Genomic DNA, 26511 nt, shown 5'->3' on the forward strand with positions numbered 1-26511 from the left:
AAATGATGTGAATCATATGGTGTGGCCTTCACAGTCACCAGATCTCAACCAAACTGAACACCTATGGGAGATTTTGGACTGATGTGTTCGACAGCGCTCTCCACCACCATCATCAAAACACCAAATGAGGGAATATCTTTTTGAAGAATGGTGTTCATCCCTCCAGAATAATTCCAGAGACTTGTAGAATCAATGCCAAGGTGTATTGATGCTGTTCTGCTGGCACATGGTGGTCCAACACCTTACTAAGACACTTTATGTCTGCTTTTCCTTTAATTTGTCACCCGTCTGTATGTTCAGCAAGTTTGTGTGTGGATTAAACTTAACATTAGTCAACAATTAGGTATTTATTCATCAACATTGTAACACTTGAACCAGTGATCAAACATTAACATGAACAGTGTCTCTGGTCTCTAGAATATCAGAAGATAATTTTTGGTGGGTAAATTGAGCCATTGACTCAACTGGCCCCAACATCACTGGCACGTTTTACCCCACAACCTCCATTTTTGACAAAACTGTTATACACAGTGGCTCAAATCAACAATAATGCTAAGTTTATGACCTTCTTTTGGAGCTTACACTGACTTAAATTAACATGTAATAATGTCCAAAACTTATTTTAATGAAGATACAAGACTGATAATAAGACTGATAACTTTAGTAACGTGTAAACTTGGCATGACAAAAATCTTTTTTTTTTCTATTTTTGCTCTGTTTTGCTGACCACTCTCTCCATGTGCTTGAGTCCAAGATGGATTGAGTAATGTGAACTATACTTTCTTAATTTGTTGTCACATGATTACTTTTGTTTATGGTTACCTAGATGAAGGGGGTGGCTCATTTTACCCACTGCCTTGATTTACCCCGTTCTCCCCTACCTTTAAACAGTACAGTTAGGGCTGAAAATTACAACATAAATAAACAAGTTTGCCAATTTCACATATCTGCACAATTCAAATCTACCAGTTGTCTACGGAGGACGTGACTGTTGTTGTTAGCGCGACGCCACTTTGATTCTGTTTCCCATTTCAGGAAGTTGCCGACCAAAGTTGTAGGAGGACTTAAGAAAGGATTTGAGGGGGGACTTAACCGCCCACTGGTGATTGTTAGTGAATTAATTTAAATATTGCTGGGAGAAGAAAGAAGAAATACTCACCGTGAGCTCCAAGGTTAATGTGTATGGAAGCCCATTTCCACAAATGTGATGAAAAAAAAGATCCTTTAAGTCATTATACTGAGAAACTACCTCAAATTGCCCATTTTTCCGTTTTCACAAATAGAATAAAGGTTTCACAAATCTGAAACTGTGTTTTAAAGAGTCTCTGGGGTCTCCTTGGTAATCTAGTCCAGATTTGACAAGTCTAAGTGTGGTGGTTTTTTGATTTGGACCCCCCCCCCCCCCCCCCCCCCCGGCAGAGCCTGAGATACACAATGATGAACATTAACACATTAAAAAGAAACTTTCAGCACCACAAATCATTGGCAATACGTCAAGTTTGTATTTCACAAACACACCTATTCCTTTGAGGGACAAACAAGACATTCTGCACCGACAGTTGAGATAAACAGTTTACTGGGTGGTGCACCATCAGGAAACTGTGATGAACATAAGGGACTTTTAACCCACATTACAGTCATTTTCATTCTAGATGAACACTTGCTTTAACCGCAGGTAGGTCACATTTCTACTTTTCTGACTTTTCTTTCCCTCTGCAGTCCCTGAAAGGAAATTAAAAGATGCACATGAACATGGTACTTTGTTAAAAAAAAAAAAACTAACTTTTCTTTAGAAAAACTTAACATTTCATGATGACGTTACATTGTAAAAAAATGAGTCTCCTCTGTGACAAACTGCTTTCTTTACTAAACATTTGTTCAAGTCAATCATTTTGATAACTCACTTAGTATTTGATGGACTAAGATAAAAGCCATTACAGTCACTCTCCTTCCTAATCCTTATGTATTAATTTGCACTGGACTTTTTCCAAGCGTCCTTCACAGTCAACCCTTGTCTTGTCAGCTTCCATAAGGGAATGCATGCACAAGTCTTTATGTGAGGCAGGAAGAAACAGAGAACAGAGGGCTTTGGTTTTTCATTTTGTGTCTGAAGACTGGTGGTTTTTGACAAGCTGAGGTCTTCTATTGTTGTCTTGTTGTAATCAGTGCTCCATCATCTGTGAACAGGACACAGATATATGTGTGTATGTGCATGATTACCTTATCACCTCTCTACTTTGTTTTGAAATCCACTGGCTATTTTGCTTTTTTTTTTTTTTAGTCATTTAGACAGGTGCTCTGACTTTATAGTTTTACATGTATGTAATAAATCTGTATGTGATCCTGTGTGTTATGACACATATCACAACTTACAGCCCTCAAGCTCTGAGTCTTACCTTAAATGACAAACCATGTAAACGAAGACTTTTTCTATCTCAGACTTTTTTCTTGTCCACATAAATCCTGTTTTTGTTTGTTTGTTTGTTTTTTAACACTTTTTTTAAATCAAGTGTTTATATAATTAACAAATTAAAATATTTAAAAGAAATGGTACACTTCATTTTTATAATGAGGATTGTAATCATAATTTAACCCATAAGAACCCGGACCCATTTCTCCTTAAAGGAAAATTATGGGGAGTATAAAACAGACCAAATGGACCACAAGGAACACAGACTCACAAAAAATACATAGTTACATAAACAATATGGTATATACCTGTATAGATGCACAAATAATTAATTAATTAATTAGAAAAAAAGCAGCGATCCCTCCGCAGCTACGCCTCTCCAACACGCCGACAGGATCTGATGTTAATTAATGTTCTGTGTTCTTCTACACATCCAATAGGCCAGCTGTTACACACCCAGTCCACGTTGATACTGTTTGGAGTAAAGCAGCCGTCCTCCTGATAAATCCTGAGCTCCATTATGTCGAGCAGCGCAGCAAAACTAAAAACTGTAGTTATCAACTTGACAGGACAGAGGAAACTATCCAGCAACGTTTAGCCTCTGAAATATTTTTTAGACAAACAAGCGAAAAATTAATGGTTTAATTTCTATGTTAATTGTGATGAAGGACTCGTTTGTTTGTGTATAACAGTAGTTTAGTCAATCAGTTGGGTAGTCGGATCAGCCAATCAGCTCCCTTGTTGTAGTAGGTAGCAGGGATCGGCCAATCAGCGCCCTTGTTATTAGCAATGCAAGCAGTGCCGGTTGCTGTTTTCTTTTTATTTCATAGTTACCATGGAGAGCGGAAGAGAGAGAGACTGCAGTCGAGTGTATATTGTAAATAATGGCCACTCGCGAGCTATCCTCGTATGTGTGCGTTCAGAAACATGAAAGTGGATCGTGTCACGTAACTTTCTGTGACTTTACGTTTATATTAGCGATGTAAATATGTTCGGTTCAGATCAAAGCTATTAGCATAAAGTCCGCTAGCCACATGCTAACACGCGCTATAGTAAATGTAATCAGTGGCTGTTACTGCCATGGTGGAAATGTAATTGCTCACATATTCTGATATTCATACTCCGGCTGTATCGCTGGGCATGTTAGGATTAACAGTGATGTCATGACTATTATTGAAGTGCCTTATGACGGCGGTGGTCTCATGTGACCAAAGTGTACGTAATACAAGTAACTTGCTAAACAGAACTTTACCTCTAGGGTAAGTAGAGTTATGAGAGGTGCTGTTAGGATTTATTAGCATTAGCACTGCTTAATGATTCCTGTCAGCAGTGTTGCTGCCTGTGAGCCAATGCTGTTTGTTTATTCTTGTTTGTAGAACCACACAGAGCATCCCAGCATCCTTGCCGATGCACCACAGTGGTCACCTACCCCCTAACTAGCTACAGTTACAGTTTGAGCTATCATCCTCCATTATACTAATTGTCGATTTGAAGAGGAAAACCGGTTAGGGTGTCTGTTATCAGACAAGTTGAACAGCTTTGGACGGAGGGTCCTGTGTCTAGTCTGCCGGAAAATAGAGGACGTCAGCTGAGTAGGCGATCCTTCAATGTGGCTCAGGACGCATTGCGTTTACACTACTAAAAGAACGTGGTTACATGCAGCCCTGACCACCTCCGAATGTGGCTTGAGTGATCGGATCCCAATAGGTCTTCAGTGCATCTTGGGTGCGTTTACACCTGTATTTAGAGCTCACCCGAGACGCATGTTAATACCAAGTGTAGTGGGAGGGGTGTTTTGCCTCTTTTGGGGGATTTGACAGTTAAAGTACTCTTTTTAAGGAAAAACATGTTTGAGTCAACTTAAATGAATTTCTATTTGATAGTCTCCTGAAATAATGTAACTTTCCTATTTTTTTTTATTTATTTATTTTTTTACAATCTCAGCACAAAGTCAAACCTTGTGAAGAAAACAACAGTACTTTCAGAAGAGATGGCCTCCCAAATCAGAGTGAAGCTGCTGCCGAGAGCCAAATGCTTGTTCGATGAGCCCGTTCAGGTGAAGGTGGCCGGGCTGAGGTCGAGGCAGGTGGTCACCATGAGGGCCAGATTGACCGACGAGAAAGGAGTGGTGTTCAGCTCCTCGGCCACCTACAGGGCTGATGGGAGCGGGGAGGTCGATCTGGAGAGAGACCCCTCGCTCAGAGGGAGCTATGTCGGGGTTGAACCCATGGGTCTGCTGTGGTCGATGAGGGCGGACACCTTGCAAAAAAGGTTTCAAAAAAACAATTCGCTAAACCCCCAGGTGGTGAAGTTCTCTGTGCTTGAAGAGGAGGGGGAGGGCAGAATCCTGGCAGAAGTGACTAACGAGAGGGTCTTTATTGGAAAGGGGGTCACCCGGCTCCGTGTCAAGGAGGGGAATATTCGTGGAGTCCTGTTTACTCCCCCAGGTTGGTTGCTTCATTGTTGTCGCTATTGTTGTCTTTGTCAGGCTTTAACTTCATTTTTTAAATTTCAAGCACAATGCCAGTGTTATTTTATCAAAAAAGTATTATATTTTATCAAAAGTTCCTGAAAAGAGACAAAAACCCACTGATGACCTTATCCTAAAAAGTACTGTCTCTGTAGCCACAGGCTTATATATGAATCTTATGCTTTGTACCAAGTCAATTGTTGTCCAAAAACCCTATTAAAAACAAACAGAAAAGCAATATTATAGCATTGGCTGGCTTAATACCTCTTTAGCCACACTGGCTTTTCAACATCACCAGCATGCTCGTGAATAGTAATAATAGTAGTGGCAGTTCATATACTGTAAACACAATATGAAAAATGAAGATGCATCATGACATTAAAGATGTATTTAATATTGTGCTCTCATGTGTTCTCTGATCCAGGAGAAGGTCCATTCCCTGCTGTGTTGGATCTGTACACTTTAGGAGGAGGTTTGTCAGAGAAAAGAGCCTCTCTGCTGGCCAGTCGAGGATTTGTGGTTCTGACTGTAGCCGCGTATGGCTATGATGACATGCCGAAAAAAATTCAAGAGGTCCAGCTAGATTATTTCGAGGAGGCAATGCAGTTCTTAAAAAAACTAGATAAGGTGAGTTCTCTGAATTTCTGAAATTTGATTTCTAAAAGTAAGTTAGCCCGGATGCCTCTATACTTAGCTAACTCTCCCTGGTGAATCCTGAGGGACAGAAAACAGTCAGTGACTCCCTTCCTGTGACACACAGATGCATAAAAGCAGCCCTCTATAACTCTCTGCTTCAACACTGCTGTGTGTAGCGGTCAGGGCTAACTATATGTAGCTGGTATTGCTCCACCTCTTGCTCTAACTCCAGCTCCCTCCCAACTAGAGACACTTCACATCCCTGTTTACTCAGCCAAGGTTCAGCATGCTAAGGCCCCCACCTCTGACATTGCACCTGACCAGACCCCGACACTTGTGGGTGTCTGGCCCACATGAGAGCAGACTCATGTTGCTTCTTTTGGCTGAGCCTAAAATCATTGAGCTCCTGTCCCAAGTCAGTCTCAGTGAGAGAGTCCCCATATCCCTATTCCAGTCAGGGTTGCTCTTATCTGGAGATGCCATTGACGTCTTGATGAACTGCAATAGAAGAATAAATAATAAAAAAAAGATAAAGTGAAAAAGCAACTAATGTGCAGTCTGTTTTTGTAACTTGTAATCTGCACTTTGTGTTTTTACAGGTGGGCAGCAAAGGAGTTGGTGTATTATCACTTTCAAAAACTGGAGATGTTGCTCTTTCAATGGCCTCTTATCTGGCAGGTGTTGATGCTGTAGTGTGGATTAATGGCTGCTGTGCCAACACACTTTTCCCCCTCTACTATAAGAAAAGCCTACTTCACCCTGGGTTACTGTTTGACATGAGCAGGATGATTCCCACTGAGTCAGGGTTCGGCATTGTCAAGAATGTTATTAACAATCCTCTGGCAGAGGAGAACCAGGCCACCCTGATCCCCATTGAAAAAGCCAAGGGACATTTTCTCTTTGTGGCGGCAGAGGACGACCTCAACTGGGACAGTAAGGCTCACATGGACGAGTTGGTGGAGAGACTGAAGCGTCATGGGAAGATGAACTTTGAAAGTGTGTGTTACCCTGGAGCGGGACATTACTTAGAGCCACCTTATGGACCCTACTGCCGCTCCAGCATCCATTACATCGCAGGCACAACAGTCATGTGGGGCGGTGAGCCCAGGTCCCACGCAGCAGCTGAAGTCCACATGTGGAAGAAGATCCAGGAGTTCTTCAGATCTCACCTGAGCTGCAATGATACTCAGGGAACAGCCAAACTCTAGATGCAAATACGGTTATATAACCAACATCAAAACAAGTTCAGTCGAATTAAATTGATTTAATGTTTTCACAATTAAAGGTGCTACGTGTAGCATTTAGTGGCATCTAGCAGAACGAACTTGGCAGAAATGGAATATAATATTCATAAGTATGTTTTAATTAGTGTATAATCACCTAAAAATAATAATCATTATGTTTTCATTACCTTAGAATGAGCCCTTTATATCTACATAGGGAGCATACATACTTTATGAAGCTAAAATTAGTATCTCCAGTGAGAAAACAGAAACAATCACCAACAATATTTAGAAAACTATACCTTCAAGCAAAGTGGAAACAATAGGATTGGACAGATGTTAGATCTCTGAGGAGTGTTTTTGGTGACTCATCATTTGTCATTATTTGTAGATTAATTTGTTGTAAACAAGAAGGTGACAGTGAAGTATTGGACAATATTTGCATCACAGTTATGGTGGCACACTAAGTATTATAAGTTTATATTTTCTGACTGTAAGTGCACAAATTAAATTACTTTGTATATTTTTGTTCAAAAGCAAATGAAATAATGTTATTTTTTTAACTTTATAACTTCACAAAAAAAAAAAATAATATTCATAATATCCATTGATCACCAGACAGATTGAATTACATCAATCTCAGCCCCTGTACAGTACGGCTGAAAAAAAACATACCTTGGCACATTTTAATCTTAAAGAACAAAGAATTTCAGACATTGGAAGAACACTTGATACAAAATTGTGAAGCTTTTATGTGTTAATATTGTTTTAATCTTCCCTTCAGACTCACTGTATAACACTCAGCAGCTACAAATCACCCGGAAACAACCTTTGCAAAAGAGAATAAAACTAAAAAAGGAAATGAGAGGCAGGGAACAAAACACGAGTTCTTGGTAACTATATCACCCTGATCTTTCTCTCTCGCTCGCTCTGCAAAGACAAGAGATAACATGTTATTGTTCCTAGCAGGCTCACTACAACGCAGGTTAATCAAGATAGCAGAGCCAGCCTTGATCTGTCTCCTCGATTTATTAAGCAGCACTGTTGAAAAGCTTTTTTTTTTCCTTCTTGTTCTATATGTGTCTGTATTTGTGTGCTCCCTTTCCCTTTCAGTGACATAGAGGTTTCTGGCTCTTGAAAGGCAGGGGTTGATCCAAATACTGCACCTCCACTAATAGATGTACAAGCATCAGAAACTCGAGGTTGAGGTTGTACCTCAGTAAAAGTGTATTTATATGTGAGTGTTCGGGATTGATGGCGTAGTCTCCGTTGCTACTTGGTATATGTTTGAGCTGACGTGCACCTCCTCAAAAATGTAATTACATCTTTGGGCTTTTGCGCCTACGGAGACCACATGAGCTGTAATTGGTCAGCTTGGGGTGCCTGTGTTTTCTCTCACAGTCTTTAGATGTTGTCAATAATTAATACAACATCAAGCAACGCCTCATTCAGTGCTCTAGTTCATCCCAAAGGTTTTTGTTGGGGTTAACGTCAGGGCTCTGTGCAGGCCAGTCAAGTTCATTCACACTAAACTGGGTAAACCATTTCTTTATGGACCTCAATTTGTGCATTTTGTACTTTTGGCCATATAGTGTTTAAGGCACTGTATGTAAGCATGCAGAGAACCACTGAGAATAAGAATTGAATTTGTTATATATATGTGTATATATATCTATATCTATATCAGTCGGTTTAACCGTCAGTTTGGTCAATGAAATTGATTCTGATTCTAAATAATATTTGTACGCAATTGTAACGTTTGAGCACCTCATTCTTTTAATAAAGCTAAAACAGTGATTGATAACATTAGGTTTTGACAACTTCACTTCCCATTGGGCATTGATAGCTCATATCAGTGTTGTTGAATGCAAAATAATAAGGATGCTTGTTTCCCTTCTTCGCCCACAGTTCAATGTTTAAACTTTCAGTCATGAGTCCACTTCTCTAAGTCATTTCCTTCATCTTCTCTCTCATTTATTGTGACTTATGCTGGAGACACTAATAAAAGGGAGTTGCACAAAAACTCAAACACACCCTGGTGTGCTGCTCTAGCTTTCTCACTTGCATCATCAATCTCACTGCTCCGTCACAAACAGAATTCATAGGTTCCATTACTAGACTGTTGTTGTTTTGCAGTTTTCATCATTTATTTTAAAGGGGACCATGATACTTTTCCTTATATATAATATATACAGTATTAATTGTCATATATATATATAATGTTACAATGTTGGATGTTCATATTAAATGTGGCCAAAGTTTCAAATAATGAGGTAAACGTATATAGAAGTAATCCCTGTGAGCACCGGCTTCAGACTGCTCTGAACGCTCAGTTTTTCAATGTTTTTTTCTACTTTCAGCCCGAGCTGACATCAGCTCGTGACAGATTTATTTATATGGTCATCTGCTACACGCACAGCGCATGAGTTTTCTGCTCCTCTCTGCTAACATTATGGCATATTTCCATTGTTTTGAGGGTAGTCACGATGAGCCATGACTCGAGTTGAGCTGGAACACTGTGAGTATTTTCCATTACACAGCAGGGCAAAGTAAAACAAGTAGTTTACCTGTTGGAAGTGTGCTGGTTGTTTGCAGCTCTTCATCAAACATCATCATCACTGTGGCTGTTTCTGCTTGTACTATTCCTCCCTGCATTATTTCTAAATGATCCACTGAATGAATAGCTCTATCGGTTTTGACACTGCTAATGAAGCTCTGCCAATTCGGTGAGGAACATGTTTCATATCCTGTAAATTCTTCACAGTAAAAGTCTCCCGTTATTTAGTCATTTAAAAGCTTTTAATATAAAGAGGCAGACGCCTCTTCATACTGCTTGTTAGAGATGGAGACTGAACTGAGGGGCTGCATAAAGGGTCAGTATAAGCCAAATAAAGAGTTTTTTGAACTGTGAATCATACAAAGCTACTCTAGTGGAATCCCAGAGTAAAAATAAAGAGCTGGAAATGAGCATAATAGGATCCCCTTAAGCTTACAGGAGTCTGCCATTGCTTTCCTGATTGAGAGCAAATGCCGGTGCAGCTGTGACAAGCCATCCATCATGATGCTGTGTTTTGTGATTGTGGCCACAGGCCTCTTGTGTACACAGGCTATTACTGCTGTATTTTTAATGAGGAATAACGACAAGGAGGCATGTAGCAGTGCTGATGGTGAAACAAAATCAAAGAGCAAATATCATGGTACTGCAAAGTTCGTTAGAGTGATATGAATCTATTTGAAATGGAATTGGAATGTGAAACCTTATTTGCACATAGTTAAACTTAAGACAGAACTGTTAAATCAAGCAACATACAGTAGATGTCAGCAAAATCCTTGTTGCCTAAATTTGTTTTAGTGTCAGATTATGTGAGTATATTTCTTTTTTTTTCTAGTTAAATCTAGAATCTAGCCCTCTGCGAGGTTGTACTTTGATATGGTGATGCTTTGAGCTAAATGCTACTGTCAGCATGCTCACATGCGCCCAATGAGTATAGTGTGTTAGCATGCTAATGTTGTCTAATTAGCACTAAGTAGTAAGTAAAGCTGGGGGAATGTCATTAGTTTTCCATGTATTTTTAAACCAAAGTGACAAATTGAAAATTTGACCTGATGATTTGAAGAAGTTAACAATCGACATGAATGTATGTTCCGAATTTCATGGCAATCCATCCAATACAAGGCATTTAATTCAAAAGCACAACCTGCTGTTGGCACTAGAGGAAAAGTCAAGGGATCACCTTGATTAGGATTCATTGTCTCGGAAGTAAATACTGAGATATTTCCCAGGGTAAGAGAAAACTGACCTGCTGGCACTAGATGGTCCTGAGATTACGAAAATGGTTAGGATGGTTCATCCTTTAGACATTATGAACATCTGTACAAAACTTAGCAATCAATCCAATCCATCTAATATCTCCAATAGAAATATTTCAGTCTGAGCCATAGACTGTATTTACAGATAGATGTAGCAAGGTGTGATGTCACCCATTGGTTTGCATTGAAGCCAGTTTGAAGCCCAGAGTTGCTGGTTATGGTTGGCGCCATGTTTTCCATCTGGAGCCAGGACCTTCCAAATAAGGAATGTGGGGTTATACCTTTCATGTTCTGGAAACACACCCCACTCAGGCCGAGGCCAACGCTAGCATACTGGGAACACCAAGTGGTGCACAATGGCTAAGGTTAGCTACTTTAGCTAAATTATGCTAAAATGGCAGGTATCATAATCAAGTAACATTAAATTTACCAAAATATTGCAATAATAGTTCGACTCAATGTGAGTTCTGGAGCCGCGGAGAACAGCTTATGAGCCAACTGCCAATCACAGCTGTCAATCAATGCCCACACGGCAGATATCAAAGCTACTATAAGTCTTCAAATCTTATTAACGGAGCAATAATTTCCAAAATGACCACCAGCACACTTATTAGAGGGCCAAAATTTAGGGATTGAGACCATATAATGACTCGTAGAAAATAATGACTTAGTATTTCTAGAGGGAAGTTGTCGCTTTTTGAATGGGAGTCAATTGGAGCCAGGGACTTTAAGGTACTTTTAGGTTTTTGTGTCTAAACTGTGGCTTTAGCTTTTGAAAATGCGAGACAAGTATTTCGAATGGTGTCTATTTTAAACATTGTTGTCTGAAATTCAGCAAGAAATGGATAATGTTATCTGTCATACCAGAAGATAGGAGATAATAATTGTGTATTGTCAACTGAAGCTTATTTTGAGAGCAAACTCATCATCCACTGTGTGCTGTGTAGACTCATTTGATCATATGTTGTCTTGCAGAAAGTATGGGCGACAAAAAAACCTGTCTGACACATTTATTCCATGCAATTTGTCACCCTCACTGCTGAGCCTGTGTTGTGCACATGCAGGTTCATCCACCTGATTACCTCAAATATATGTCAGCTCTGACTAAATTTCAGCAATATAGTATCACACAGACCTTCTCAGATGTTTGTTTTTTTTCCATTTTCTTCTTTTTCCAGCTGTGTTTACTAGCTCTGGTTATCCAGAGTAGAAAACAGTGAGAAATCAGAGCTGTGTTGGTTTTAGCTGTGTGAATTGTACTGATGAAAATTACAAGGCTATCATGTCACCTCTGTGTATTATTAGGCTGTATGTAGTCTACACCATGTAATTAGATCAGCAGGCTATCGAGGGCTGGTGGCATCTCTGTGCTCATCTGGTGCAGATTTGTTTAATTGCGTGTGTGAGTCTTCTGCATGTCTTCATTGTGTATTATTATACTGCATTTCTGATCATGAAAAAATCAGCCCAACTTGATAGGTATTGTTGGCATCAAAAGACGGGACACAACGGTAACATAAAAAGACCCAACTGTGCTTTAAATTCAGACAGCTCCAACTCTTGAAAGCCACTGCTCTTTTAAAACTGAAACTTAAGAAGAATCTCTTGCACTCTGCTCAATAATGCATCACACGTCAGCATCCTTTTCTTCAGCACTTCCAGGATGCTTTAAAGAAAGCATTTGGTTTCCAGCAACTGTGATATTGATTACTGAATGAGGCGAGATTCCACATAACTAGTTATTTTAGTCCAACTGGGTGTCATCACTAAATTTGATAATAACCTTTTAATCGATTGAAATGGTGCTTAAAAAAAGAACAATTTTTGTTCGGTTTACAAAGTGAAAATCACTCAAACAATAGACCACAAGCTTGTTTGAAGAACATTATGTGATGACAGATTGAGACTGGAAGAGTCTTGACATCATGCTTTATAGTAAGGGACAGGCAAGTTATTCAGTCTTTTTGTTCCTGTCTTCCGTGAAATCAATAAGGGTCCATTTACATCTCATTAAACATCAGAATCACACTTGTTGTTTTAAAGGGAACATTTCAATATTTGGACCCTTGTTTGCTGGAGTTACATGAGAAGAATCATGTCATTTCAACTCCGTGTTCAGTAGATCAGTAGAGATTGGTCCTGGATGTTGTTAGCATAGCTTAGCACAAACACTGGGGGCTGTAACACAGCTAACCTCCACCAAAAGAGGTTCCAACAGCTCCAGCTGTCTTATTTACATCTTGTATCTTATTAGCAATAAAGCCATCAACATATTGAAGAGTCAGGCGGGTTCTGTTTGGAGCTGTGTGAGGTGACTGGGTTAATGTTTAAATGGCTCAATTTCATAAGCCAACTGCTTGTTAAATCACAATGTCTTCTTTGCGTCTACATGTGTTAAACACATGCATACAGTGTGTGAAAATTACCACTTTGTTGTCACCTTCGATGGAGCCAGGCTAGAAGTTTCCCTCTGCATGCTAAATGGATGCTAAAGATGCTAAACTAAGCTAAACGTATCCTGGAGCTACCTCTGCACTGAACACACAGAGGATATTGAATTAATCTAGAAAATAAACACATGGATTTCCCCAAGTGTCATAGCATTTAAGCTTTTAAAAAATGGAACTACAGCATTGATATTTAACTTGAACAGAGAATTTGCATGGTCATTCTGTTTATTTTTTCATTAACCATGAAGAAAATCCCTCTTGTAGTCTTTGATTTCATGAATAAATGAGCATCAATGAGAAAACACAGCATTCGATACACTGTTTTCATCTAGCAACATTAATTGCCTCTTCATTTACATAACCAAGAGCGGCTCAAATCCTTTTTTATCTTGTTGTGTCCTTGTTTCTTTTCCTGCATCATACATTAAGTACCAGCAGAGGTACCGTATCATCTCCTGTTTAATTCATTTAACAAGCACCCAAGGAAGCAGCGATTCCAGAAACATTTATTCAAATCCCCCGACAGTTCAGCGGCCCGTGTGTTTGGCAGCGATCCTCGGGCCTTCGCCAAGACGCAGTTGACGAACCGTGTGAGCCAGGCTTTGAAAACACAGGATCAAAGACTTCCATGTTTCTGGTAAAAGCATAAAAATTGCTTGTTCGTCCCATGAGTTCGGTTGTTTAAACTGATCCCAGTGAGACCTGCAAAGGTTCACTGAGACTCGGCAACATAGACACCAGAGAAAGACTTCCATGTGTCAGAGCTAGATAGAAGTGTTCATATTTATAGTTTTCTGAGTCATGTCTGCTAATGCTGTGTAGATTTATGCATTTATACAGAAATAGAGTATGATTATGAGCAAATGCAGCTTAACAAACTCAAACTCAATATTTTCCTCTCTTTCTGTCTCTCTGTCTGACAGGTCCATTATGATGTACGATATGTATTTTAATGATTTTGATGATGTAACACCTTATTTAGCCTCATGGAGGTGCTATAGTTGAACATATTGAACATATTGAGCTCAAACACAACTTTACAAGTGTAATTGGTAATTTGACAGCTGATTTAAAACTACTCAAGTAAAGTACAAGAGTTACTCTGTGGTACACCATAATTTGTCACTGTTCCCTGTTTCCTAAACAGAGTTTCCTCTTCTCAGTACCATGGTGTGTGTACATCTCGCCCCTCTTGGCTCTGCTGATGTGTAACAGGATGTGAGTCTGCATGAATAACTCCCAGTTAGCAGCTGATGAGTCTTCATCTTGGACCAGCTCACAAATGAAGGAACAGATAGTGCACACGGCAGGCAGCTAGAAGATCTTAGTCTGTATTTGAGGGAAATGACAGAGAGATGGATTGATGGTGTTTAAGAAGTTGATTGGATGAGTCTTTGCATGTGCGTGAATTCGCAATAAAGAAGGAAAGTGTGTTTATAAACATAGACAAGGAATACAGCTAAAAGTGCCATACAATCGTTTTACACCATACAGTATGTGAGATGATCAATTCATCTCTGCTGAGGATATTGGGTGACATTAAACAGAACAGCATGCAATATAATTGTTGACTGCAACCAACGATTATTTTCTCAGTTCATCTATAAAATGTCATAATAGTGGAAAATGCTTGTTGTAATTTTTCACGGCCCAAGGGGACATTTTCAAATGTCTTGTTCTTGTCTGATCAACAGTCCAAAACCCAAAAGATATTTAGTTTACAATGATGTAAAAGAAAAGAGAAAAGCAGCAAAGCTATGCATGTGAGAAGCTGTAACCAGCTAATATTTGGTATTTTTGCTTAAAGAATGACTAAAACGATTAATCGCTTGTCAAATAATCGCCAACTAATTGTTGAAGCTCTAAATGAATACATATAAAAAAAATGTGGTGGAAAAAGCAGTTTACACTTAAATTTTAAGTTTATTTTTTACAGTTAAAATCTGATCACTGAGATGACGACTGAGTGATTAAAAACTCTCACTATTTCTTGTTTTGTTCCTACGTCGACTTTATCTTTGAATCAGAGATGGAAGAGAGAATTATACTGCCTAATTATTATGGTAGATTTCCTGAATTATACTGTATATCCATTTGTCAAACTGTAAGGACTCGGACAAAATAAAAGATTACATAAAGAAAACCGGAGAGGCTGTGAAATCATTTCAGATCACTTTAATGAAGTATGATATAACATACATAACATTAAAATGTTAGAGATTATGGATTATATATATCTAAGCTATATTGCTGTATGGTTCTGAGGTTCTTCCTCTCTTCCTCATCATATTACTTTAAAAAATGCAATAAAATAGCATTTTGTGATTGGCTCAAGAACTGTCAGAAGACAACTTTTGGTGGAATACAGTGAAGCTTGGTTAAGTTTCCATATGCATTGAGGTGTGTGTGTGTGTGTGTGTGTGTGTGTGTGTGTGTGTGTGTGTGTGTGTGTGTGTGTGTGTGTGAAAGATAGAGAAGCCTAAAATGAACCTCTGGCCTCATTTTAAGAGCTTGTGACAGCTAGGAGACAGGAGTTCAAAAGAGAGAGGGAGTACAGCGGTTATATAATGAATCCTATAAGAATAAAGGAAAGATGAAGACAGATGAGAAGGTGTCAGGAGGGAAAAAAGGTTCCATTATATAATGTGATCTTGAGGGGTGACAATGGCAATGACACTTTCAAAATGACTGAGTTGCTTTGTGAAGATAAAGTACAAAATTATATGCATGTCACTTGTGGGATTTTGTGTGTTCTTGAACAAATTAGGTGAAGGATAAAACTATCAAAGGCAGCAAAGCAGCAGATTTTGAATCTTTGTGAGTGAAGAATATAAAGTACATGTTCCCCTCCCTTTGCAGCTGCTAGCATTGTACCCTTGTGCAAGGCATGTAACCCCTAGTTTCTACAGTGGAGTGGCTAAATGGTGATTGTTAGTTCCCAGATGTGACTGATTATTGTTGTATAAAAATGAAGAAAGGTTTTGATGAAAAAGAGAACGTAAATGTGTTGAGGTGAGTTTCCTTGGAGTCTCGTCCCTGTTAGAAGTCCCAGTTTCTCCTCCAAAGACTGTGTATTCGTCTACGCCACTGGTTCCTATCATGCAAGAACTGGATGTCGAACCAGCAGTTGTTAGTTGAGGTCAACTTTTTTTTTTTTTTTTTTTTTTTTTGTATTTTGAACTCAAAACAGAAATATACTCTCATGATTCCTGATTGTTTCCAGTGGTGGAGGAAGTATTCAGATTCTTTACTTAATGATCCCCTCCAGATATGGATTAAGACATAAAAATACTCTGCTTGGAACAATATTGTGTGTCTGATATGTTTTTTTCCACAAATAAAAGTATAATTACCATCTTAAAATCCTTCAAATGGCCTCCATTCCTTCTCCCTAATTAATATGCAAATATGTTTCATTTCAGAAGTTCAACTGTCTCCTACTTCACTGTAGAGTCCATTCTCAGTTTATGTGCATTGGTGGCTTAAAGTTAAATATTGGACCGCGACTGGCTTCCAAACTAGTTGTGATGTTACAAATCGTGCACATACATCATTCTGCAGAGTGAAGCAACAATGTTCAACTCCAGGAACAAGAATAAAAACATGTTTTTGAGTGGAGACGGACTTTCAGTAAAAGCAGCAACGCCACAATCTATAAATACTCAATTACAAGTAAAAGGCCTGCATTCAAAATGTTACTCAATAGTATGTAAATGACGTTAAAATGTACTAAAAGTATCAAAAGTAAAACTACTCATTAAAATTGTTTTATATCATATGCTCTGTATGGAAGTTAGATAAACGTAGTGGAATAAAAAGTACCAAGTACAAATTTGTATAAATTTATACATTTTTTAATTAATTTTGGTGTAATGGTGAGGTAATCATGAAGTAATTAAGTAATGACTGCTTACTAACTACTTTGTATTATGTATCACTGTACTTGGGGGTGCACAAAGAGAGTAACTAATGTTTAAGTAATTAGTAATTAATGAGTAGCTACTAGTTTTGTGCCGCTCAGCATCTGGTTCACAGTTACTCAGAAGGGACTCATGACGACAGTTGTCAATATGATCAATATTGCAGATATTGAACTAATGATTCATTAATATGATATCTCCCAGTCTGTTCTCTAGTAACTCATCATTATATAGTCCTCGTTATAAGGAAAGTATTAACGATTCATCAGTTATCAGGTCGTTGCTGATACATCATTCCTTAGTAACTATGCACAATTCTGTGTACCGTATTGTAAAGTGTTACAGAGAAATTTATAGCAGATAACTTTTTAGTTAGTTTCATTAGTTTCATTTTCAGTGTTCAGGAACACACATAAATTAATTTCCTATGATGAAGACAAACCAGTTAAACCAGTTTTGAATGTGTTTTTTGAAAGAGCAGCTAATTAGCCGCATGAATTGATGAATTATTGATGGCTGGATATCTGTGCCTGTCTCGATATGACACATCTGAGTAGGAAAGATAATAAACCTGCAGTGTTCATTGACAACAATATCAGAGGCAACAGCTCCTTGAAGCCACATTTTCAGTCATGGTATGTTTATCAAACCTCCATTTTGTGTTGTCAGTCGTGTATTCTTTGGTGCTGCTGCAACCCAATTTCCCCACTGAGATCATTAAAGTTTAATCTAATATTATTGTTTGAACTGAAGACACACACAGATGTGAGTAGAGATGATGATAGCTATTCAAATCCAAATCAATAAGTATTCAGAAAATATGAGTAGACAATTATACGAAATTGCAATCCTGAATATGTACCCCCGCTGCTGGGAGGCACTTTGGTTAAAGGCTGATTTTCTCCATATTGCGTAGACGAGGTTTGGACCCAGCAGCAGTCATAACTCAGCGTCTGCACAGGAACATTATGTGTGTTTCCTCGGGTGGTTTTGAGAGTCACGTTTGGATCTCACACCTCACTGCTCAGAGCTCTGCACAGGAGAGTCAGGAGGACGGACATAATTTACTCACTACAAACACACACCTCCATCTCTACACAGTCTGTGGTTACCCCAGAGCCACATACACTGTAGATACAATACACATAAAGGAGATAGACGCTTTCTGAACAAAACATTAAAGCTGATCTCCTTATATATTGAGTCCTTGACACTCTTTTGCACAATCCACTTCTTATTTTTCTCAACATCTAAATGACCCAACCAGTGCTTTTGCATGTTATAGCCAATTTACTATGAATCACATGTACTTAACTTCACAGCTAACAATTTGCAAAACATGCTGCTGTGTTATAAAAGTATGTATTCTTTTCTATTTGAAACCAGCATGAGTCACAATGATTTTTAAGTCTGCTTTAACCCCTTAACATGCAGTTTTTTTCCCCTTTCATGTGCCCTTAAGATTGGAAAAGTCATATCATTCCAGTGTTTGACAGTATTATATACATTCTGTAACCACTTGTTCCAGCTCTGCATTGAATCTATATGATGTTTACACTGAGTGAAGTATTTAAACCCAAGAGTTTTCCTTTGTCCATCAAACTGAAATATTCTAGATGTCTTGTGCATAATTTTATACGCCGGCCTCCGAATTAAACCTGACATATTTGCTTTCTTTGGAAACTTTGGGATTTCTGCTCGAATTAAAAATAAAGTTCTTTAGGTTGAAACAATATTTGGCTGCTAGGGTTAGGGTTAGAGTTTTTCTCTGTCGTTTTGAAGCCAGGCAGCCTAGACACGATGCTGTGATATTGATGGAAAATTATGATAACATGGTATATTATCATGAATTATGCACGAGTATGCTAATTCACTTTTAAAAGGAATCTAATCAAAATAAATGGCTGCCTTGAACGGTGGGAAAAATGCATCCAAAAATTTTAAACTGTACAGCATGCTGTTGAAAATTGCAAACACAAATGACAAGTGTACATGAGCTGTAATTAAGGGGCCAAAACTTGAAAAGATACTGGCGTGGTCCTTTAAAAATCTCAGGAAGGACTGTAAACACAACACCATTTTTTTTTTTTTTTTTTTTTTTGTCAGCTGTGTGTGTTTGTATGTAGACTGAGAGGTCTGGAAATAATTAAGATAAGGGCTTGAGGGGACGGTGAAGGGGAGGAAGGGGGAGGCTGACAGACATGCATCTCCTGGCTATATTTAGCTGAAGCTGCCTGAGTGAGGTATTCAGAGGGCGGGTCAATTCCTCTGCAGAGGTTGTTGTTTTTTGTTTTTTGTCTCTTCCTGCATGTATCTAACAACTGTACCTGAGATTTCCACAGAACAAAATGTGGAAAACAGATTGTTGGAAGAGCAGGACAGAGGGACCGGATATTAGTCTGAATATTAATCTACATTGAAACTTAACATATTAAATTGCTTATAATGGACTGATGCTACATAATGCTTTTATAATTACTGCATTTACTCAGAGGGCTTAATATTCTCACTTCCAATTAAAAAACATTATATTGAACTGCACCACAGTTGCTGCTGCACAGCTGTCAGCCCTGGCGAGTCTCTTCTCCCACACATTAAAACTCTTAGAGGAGACTCTGAAAGACTGAATCTGCTACAATGAATGTCAACACAGCTACCGTAAGTGAATAAAACATTCAGTTGCTAAATTTCCATCTTACATTCACTCCTGAGATATTATATTTTGTGAGTGTCCCTATGTAACGCTCTCTTTCTTTTTGGTATTGTACCGCTGTGCTGCCATCAGATATTGTGCTCAGCAAAGTGCTTCTGCGTCTGTTTTGAGGAGAAGATCAACATGGAGACGGTGCGCCCCGAGGCATCGTAACCAGCACATCGTAAAGACTGAAGACTCCACCTCAGCAGCATTAAAACTGGAGGAAAAAACCAGAGAGAGAAAGAGGAGAAGATGGAGGGAAAAGGGAAAAGATAGATGATATGTGAAAGACATGTTACAGTTGGGTGGAGGAGAAAGAGAAACAGAGATGAAGGAAGGTTTAGTGGTAAAACCTTCAGACATACTGCAGCTCCAGGCCCAAATCCATAGATGCATTTAAGTATGATGTTTCATGAATGTTTTCCCACCTTCCAGGCAGACAATAGTTTCAATAGTTTACAGTAGATTTGCAGTCATATGCATTGAATACACTTGAATACTTTCATCTATGCCATAGTTGCATCGTTGTTCGGTGCAGTTAAGACTTTGAAGCACTTTGTGCTTTCAAATGTCTCACCGTGCAAAGACAATGTAACTTTTGACAAATAAAATGAAGACAAGACGCTCATTACATCGCATTCACTTGGCAGACGCTATTGTTCAAAGCAACTTACTACTTTTTTGTACACATCAAGCAGCACATGGGGTTTGATGTCTTGCGCTTATGATACTCTGATATGTGAACACGAGGAAATCAAGCAATTAACAACTGACACGCTGTAGCATCCAAACTACAGCCGCCCACTATGAATACCTACAGTATCTCAAGCAAAAACCCTTGTATGGTCCTTTAAAAGCAGCTATAATTTATATATATATATATATATATATATATATATATATATATAGTAACTGTATCAAATGTCTGTAATTAAAGAGGTGATGCTCGTAGTGATGAACTCTGCAGCTCCCCTCGGCTTTACAGAGCTTTATAGCAAGTTTCAACTCATTGTTTAACTGTCCAGCTGCAACTTTACTGTTTTGGTTCACTCTCACTGCTCTCATACCATTGTTTTCAGCTGCAGCAGGCAGCTGTTTTCAGAGAGAAAGCTCTAAAAACCCACTGTACACTCCCTAATCAGCACCAAACGGCAAACAGACACAGTTAGCTGTAGACTAGCTGGCGAATATAGTGGAGCATTTAGCAGCTAAAGAGTCAGATATTTCCCTCAGGAGCAAGCAAGCAAGCAAGCAAGCAAAGTTTATTTATATAGCACCTTTCACAGACACCAGTCAAAAAGTGCTTTGCAGGAAGGACTTTGGTAGAGAGCAAAAACAGAGCTAAAAGAGAGTGAATATTGGACTTCAACAGGTGGACAGAAACATGACTCCAAATGAATGATAACTTTGACAATCATGGAAATAGACTAAAGAGAAAATTAGAGAAGGAAAATGAAATGAGGGGATGCACAAGAAGGATACAAGTGATAGGAGTTGCAATATTTGCGATCAACTGAAAATATGTTAATTTATCAAGAATCAAACACTCTTATGTCTCTTTGTGTGTGACTGTAGTGGAGAGAAAAAATGCAGGCACACAAGTGCTGGGCAGGAGGAGGTGAAAGTAGGAGATTTCTGATTTCCCAGTAAAAACATCAGTTTGAAACCACACACTCACCTGGGAGCTGCAAGAAACTGGGAACGGTTCACATCAAGACAACAGCACAGGAAACGTGTAACCCAACCCCTTCCTGTCCAGCTCTGAGGGTGTGTGTACGTGTGAGTCTGAGTGAGTGAGTGAGAGAATGAGAGAGAGAGAGCGAGATCATATCACATGACGTTTGTATAATTGTGCATGTGAGTGTAACTGTACAGATGTGAAGCTGGAGCCCGCTGCACAAGAGAGATCTGTGAGCACTGCTTATACGCAGATCGCATGGAAGCAGAGTCACGTTTCTCGAATAGTGCAGATACATTTGCAAGTCTCACAAAGCTCTCACATTCTCACGCCAGGGTCGTTAGCACGCCGTTTGTTCTGATTAGTGAAACTTGTCAACATTTGAAAAAGTGGAAATGATCTCATGTTGCAAATCACAGGCTGCATGTTGTAAGCCTACACTTGATAGATAAAGGTGTGTGTTTGTGCATATAAATAAATGTTTGATAACCTACCTGGTATATTGTGTCTTATGGTATATTTGCTTCCATTGTATGGGTTTGTGTGTGTGTGTACTTGTGAACATCGAATAAAAAACAACAATAAAGGCTTAATATTAATATATAATAAGCTTAATATCTTGGAGAAAAGAAGATTCCTTGTGTTCAAACCACTGAATCAGTACATTAAACTAAGATTTTGATCCTCATGGACCTTCATCAGACTTCATTTTGTAGGATGAAAAGGATTAAACATCACTCAGCAGTCACCGATAGGTGTCAAAAGCTAAATAAATGTCCTTTGAACATATGTTTCTATTTTATTAAGTCACAAAATGCATACATATAACTGTGTATTATTATCATTGTTATATTTCACTTTTTTACAGTTTGATTTGTTTTATTTAGGCATTTTAGATCTTCCATACTTACCAGGATAAAAACATAAAAAGGTTACAAAGCCATATATCTACTGAAGAAGCAACATTCACTCATATAAACAATATGGCAATATAGAAAAGGATAACTGTGTATTTTTATTAGCCAGAAATGTCGGTCCCGACTGAAACATTTCTTGATGGATTGACAAAATTTTGTACAGACATTCATGTTTCTCAGAGGATAAATCCTATCAGCTTTTGGTGATCCCCTGACTTTTCCTCTAGTGCCAACATGAGGTTTGTTTTAGTGAAGTGTCTCAACAGCTATTGGATGGATTGCTGTGAAATTTGGTCCAGACATTCATGTCTCATTTTCTACAAGATATTGTCCATCCCATGCGATCACTAAGTCAGATGTTCTTAATTAAGGCAGCATTAGTGACAGTAGTTACAAAAGACATCTTTACTTTTTCATTGATCATCATGCTAAGCTAAAAATTCCTCAATAAGCTTTAAGGGATTTTATTGGCGACGGTGAAGAGTTTTCTTGCCAGGAGTTTCACGGTGAGTTCCAAATACATGAAATGTGACTTTATATCCAGTCACCCCCCCAATTACTGCTTACCTCACCCCTTCTCTGAGTCATCATACATGTTTTAAGAAGGGTTTCATATGCCTATAAATATTTCTAAAACCTCTGTGAGCCAATGAATCTTTCACATTGAGTGAAACCATGACAATCAGCAGTGTGAGGTTTTCACCTTAAGACGGCGGCGTGCACGTGTGTCGGTGTAAGAGCTGCAGGTATGACATGCAGGGATGACATGCCTATAGGAAAGAAAAACAGAAACATGTGGCTTTAATGTGGAGCAGGCCTAGAGCAGGGACCTCCACGCAGCCTGGAGACCTTGAAAACACACCTCGAGATGGAAAGCGGCATGGCACACACACATTCCTCCGGCCAGCTATCTAAAGTATGCGCTGCGGTTTGATTTCAGCGCTTACCTGCAAGAGGCTGAGATATAGAGCCCAAAGCATGCAGCTTTGGTAATGATTTCAATATGGTTTCAATCCCTCTGTTTCAATAGATCAGACCTGGCTTAAATTGTTTTTGGATGCCTTTTAGGGCAGAGCTAAAAAGTCACAAGAGAATATTCAAAGATCAATATAAGATGGTTGTTTGTAAACCCCAAACTACATTAATTGCTATTTGATGCATCAAACCGGCATTAAAATGGTTTAATAGTGTAAAAATGTCATTGCAGTGTTGTTTATCTGCTGGGGAAACTCATGGATACATGTTAGAGATTTGCGAGTCCTGCTCGTCTCTTTCCCCCCTGAGAGAGACACTGCAGTATTACCCATCAGATCAAAGCAACTGAGCTGCAATTTCAGACACGACAGGACTGAGTGGATGTCTGCGATATGAAAAATACATGACAGGATCACAAGAGGAAGTTTTTGCCTAAGTATAAAGAAATTTTGATGACTGTAGGAAAAAAAAATAAATGTTTTAGGCAGAGTTGGAGAGATGAATTGATAATGTTTCATTTCACTCAAGGTAGATGAGCTCAAGATGGTTCAGTCAGAGTCAGAGGCAGGACACTTTTCTAGAAAAGTTAGAAGAAAAAGATAACTAAGTATTATCCACCTTTTATCCTGTCAAAAGTTATTTTGTGTAACATATTTAACATTTTCTATCCCAAACAGTACCCAAATTACCAATGTTGGGTGTGGTTATTTTCTACAGGAACAAATCAAAGACGCACACTTGTATTTGCACAATTGTGCAGAATTTACAACCATGTTTCCTTTGCTTTTTGTGCTTTAATTACAGAAATAAATGCATGTAGACAGTTATGAAATAATGAGAACAAACCCAAATCGACCAAAATAAGTAGAAGTTTGAAGAAAGAAAAGTGTCTCACTTTGAGACTGTTAAGCTTTTAAGATGCCATTGATTCTTTAAAATATTTTCAGTTGTTCTTAAATATCCAATAAATGTTTATTTCTGTAATCTTCTCTTGTTGGTCAGCAGCTACATGCTACATTTTAAAACTAGCATTTGTACACCAGCTATTTATCTGGATTTCAACACCAAAACCAAGTGAGTTAGTTCAAGTTATTCATGGTAGCTCAAATCAGCCTCCGGCCACATCATCGCAATCTTTCCAGGTACATATTTCTCACCAACTCTGCCGTTGTTGATATACACTCTATCTGGCCATTATCTGCACATATAAATTCTCCAGTGCAGCTCTGTGATGATAGCAGACAGTGTTGGCAGGATATATAAGATACAGTGATGTCAAACCTCCACAGTATCATTGAACCTGACAGGAGAGAAATCCACAGCATGTGAGAAAGTCCAGTGTTCATGAAGTCACCTCCGGTTTGATTCTCAACCCTTAACAGACCCAACATCTTTTCTTCTGCTGGGAAAGTACCACACCAGGTGAACACAGAAATTCACATATGTTTAAGTCATCCTCTGACCTAACGTAGGTGTAAAGTTTCCTGCTGTTAGAAGAAAATACACATACACACACACACACACACACAGTGAGGATTTCTCCCTGTCCAGCTGGAGACTATTAGTGTTTCTCCAGCCCACAGGAAGTCAGCCATCATTTCAGGCTGACAGGTACATGGAAGGATCTCACCGGTTCTCTGCTCTGCTGTTCGGTTCAGACATCAGTTGTGTAATCCTTTACAGTGTCCTGGCATTCATTCTGATCATCTGGGCTATCAGCTGAAGGGAAACAGCTTTCTTTATGGGGTCGTTTTTGTCAAGATGTGATGGAGTCCAACAGAGACAAAATAGTTTCCTTTTTTTTAACCTTTATTTATCCTGGCAGTCGACTAACAATCACCCTGTGTCACATTCATACACATGACAGTAAAACATAATATTCTGCCGTGCAGTCACTGAAGCAGTTGGAACATAACTTTTCCACACGTTGTTCCATCATGACGATGGATTCAGCTGAAAATGTCATAAATTAAAATACTAAAGACATAACTTGCCTGGAAAGGAAAACTGGAGTGGTGTTCATGTTTGACATCACATGCAACAGCTGTGGGAATGCTACATCGCTGTACGAGAGATTGAACCAATACTGAAAACAGACAACAAGTCTGGTCTGGTGTCTATGAACACCAGACCAAAACTGGCTAAAGCATCATTGACTGAGAGTCATCGACCAGGAGACCAGCAGTGGACAGCCGGAGAGAGACCAAGGACATTCACATCAGACGTCAAAGACCATTTGAAAAGAGACAGGCGTTACCATCTTCCCCCTTAGGGCTCCTTTACAGTGTGTGATTTTGGACTGTCTAAGACAAAAGTTCACAGTCATAAGAGAAAAAATGGTAAAATAAAAAAATAAAATACAAAAACAGTGTCTAGATCTCACTGTGAGACACATCCAGTCATGACCGGTTTAGAGCGGTGTGACTTTGCTGCAATTTCAAAACATATAAGCCTGTGAGTGGAAGTTTTTTAAATTACCAAAGGTTAAGAGTGAACTTCCATCATCAAACAAATTATGTCATTACACCGATATTTACTTGTGCGCTGGGTTAAGAGGGTCCCTCAGAGACCCCAAAATCCACAGCCTCTCTTCACATCCTGGCTGCCAGGTTGTAGCTGTAGACTTGAGGTTTGGACTCGAATCAGAGTTAAGTCTTAAAAATTCAGACCTGAGATTTGATCTGGACTCAACTACAGTGAGACTTGATTTACTTGAGTCTTAAGGTGCCTTTAGACTATGAGACAACAACGATTGTATAAGCTTATTGCATGTCAGATTGTGCAAGATGCCGATAATAAAATCTTGATCACAGTCTATGTCTGACTGCATTAAATCAGATTAAGGCTGTCAGATGCGCTGAATGTATCTTGAATCGTAGCAATAAGATGTAAATAGAAAAAAGTGTTTGAAAGCAGAGATACATCAGTGTGTTATTTTTGAAAATGCAGCAAAGTCACAAAAAGTTTTTTATCATTTCACCTCCATCGTTTTGGTTTTTGAGTGCCATGGACATAATAAAGAGAACGGGTGTGTTTTTCCCCTAAATTTCATTTTTAAAAAGTTCATCTATGAGATGTCAGTGTATTCTGTGTCATTTCATGTTGTATTCTGATTGGTTTGTAGCAGCAGTCACATTGTGAGAATTTGGTCATAAATTTCTGACAGAAATCGGTCGTCTGTGGACGTGTCTCACAGTGAGATCTAGGAGCACCATGCTGGATTGATGACCAAAGATTTCACCATGTTTCTCTCACGGTTGTCAACTTTGGTCTCACAGTGCAAAATTGCACAGTGTAAAGGGGCCTTTAAAAGGTATACCCTGTGGA

The 26511-nt window shown here is 38.8% G+C and overlaps 1 protein-coding gene and 1 long non-coding RNA gene across 8 annotated transcripts; one reads left to right on the plus strand and one right to left on the minus strand.

The window, feature by feature from the left end:
• Positions 1 to 1561: 1561 nt before the first annotated feature.
• LOC122994402 (acyl-coenzyme A thioesterase 1-like) lies at positions 1562 to 8612 on the plus strand. Of its 7 annotated transcripts, none has more exons than XM_044369089.1 (4): positions 1562 to 1675; positions 4355 to 4857; positions 5305 to 5507; positions 6116 to 8612. In XM_044369089.1, the coding sequence occupies exons 1-4, from the start codon at positions 1653 to 1655 to the stop codon at positions 6722 to 6724; spliced, it is 1338 nt and encodes a 445-aa protein (XP_044225024.1). In that variant the 5' UTR covers positions 1562 to 1652; the 3' UTR covers positions 6725 to 8612. The 7 variants fall into 7 exon arrangements, with proteins under 7 accessions (XP_044225024.1, XP_044225022.1, XP_044225023.1 ...); XM_044369087.1 differs by lacking the exon at positions 1562 to 1675 and adding an exon at positions 3247 to 3323; XM_044369088.1 differs by lacking the exon at positions 1562 to 1675 and adding an exon at positions 3248 to 3317.
• A 5354-nt stretch (positions 8613 to 13966) lies between these two features.
• On the minus strand, positions 13967 to 25601 carry LOC122994425. Its single transcript, XR_006406598.1, has 3 exons — positions 25591 to 25601; positions 24365 to 24367; positions 13967 to 14811 (listed from the first exon to the last, which is right to left on the minus strand). It is a non-coding gene; the product is annotated as an uncharacterized LOC122994425 (long non-coding RNA).
• Between the last annotated feature and the right edge of the window lie 910 nt (positions 25602 to 26511).

This window comes from Thunnus albacares, chromosome 12, assembly GCF_914725855.1.
Source record: "Thunnus albacares chromosome 12, fThuAlb1.1, whole genome shotgun sequence".
Taxonomy (NCBI): Eukaryota; Metazoa; Chordata; class Actinopteri; order Scombriformes; family Scombridae; genus Thunnus; species Thunnus albacares.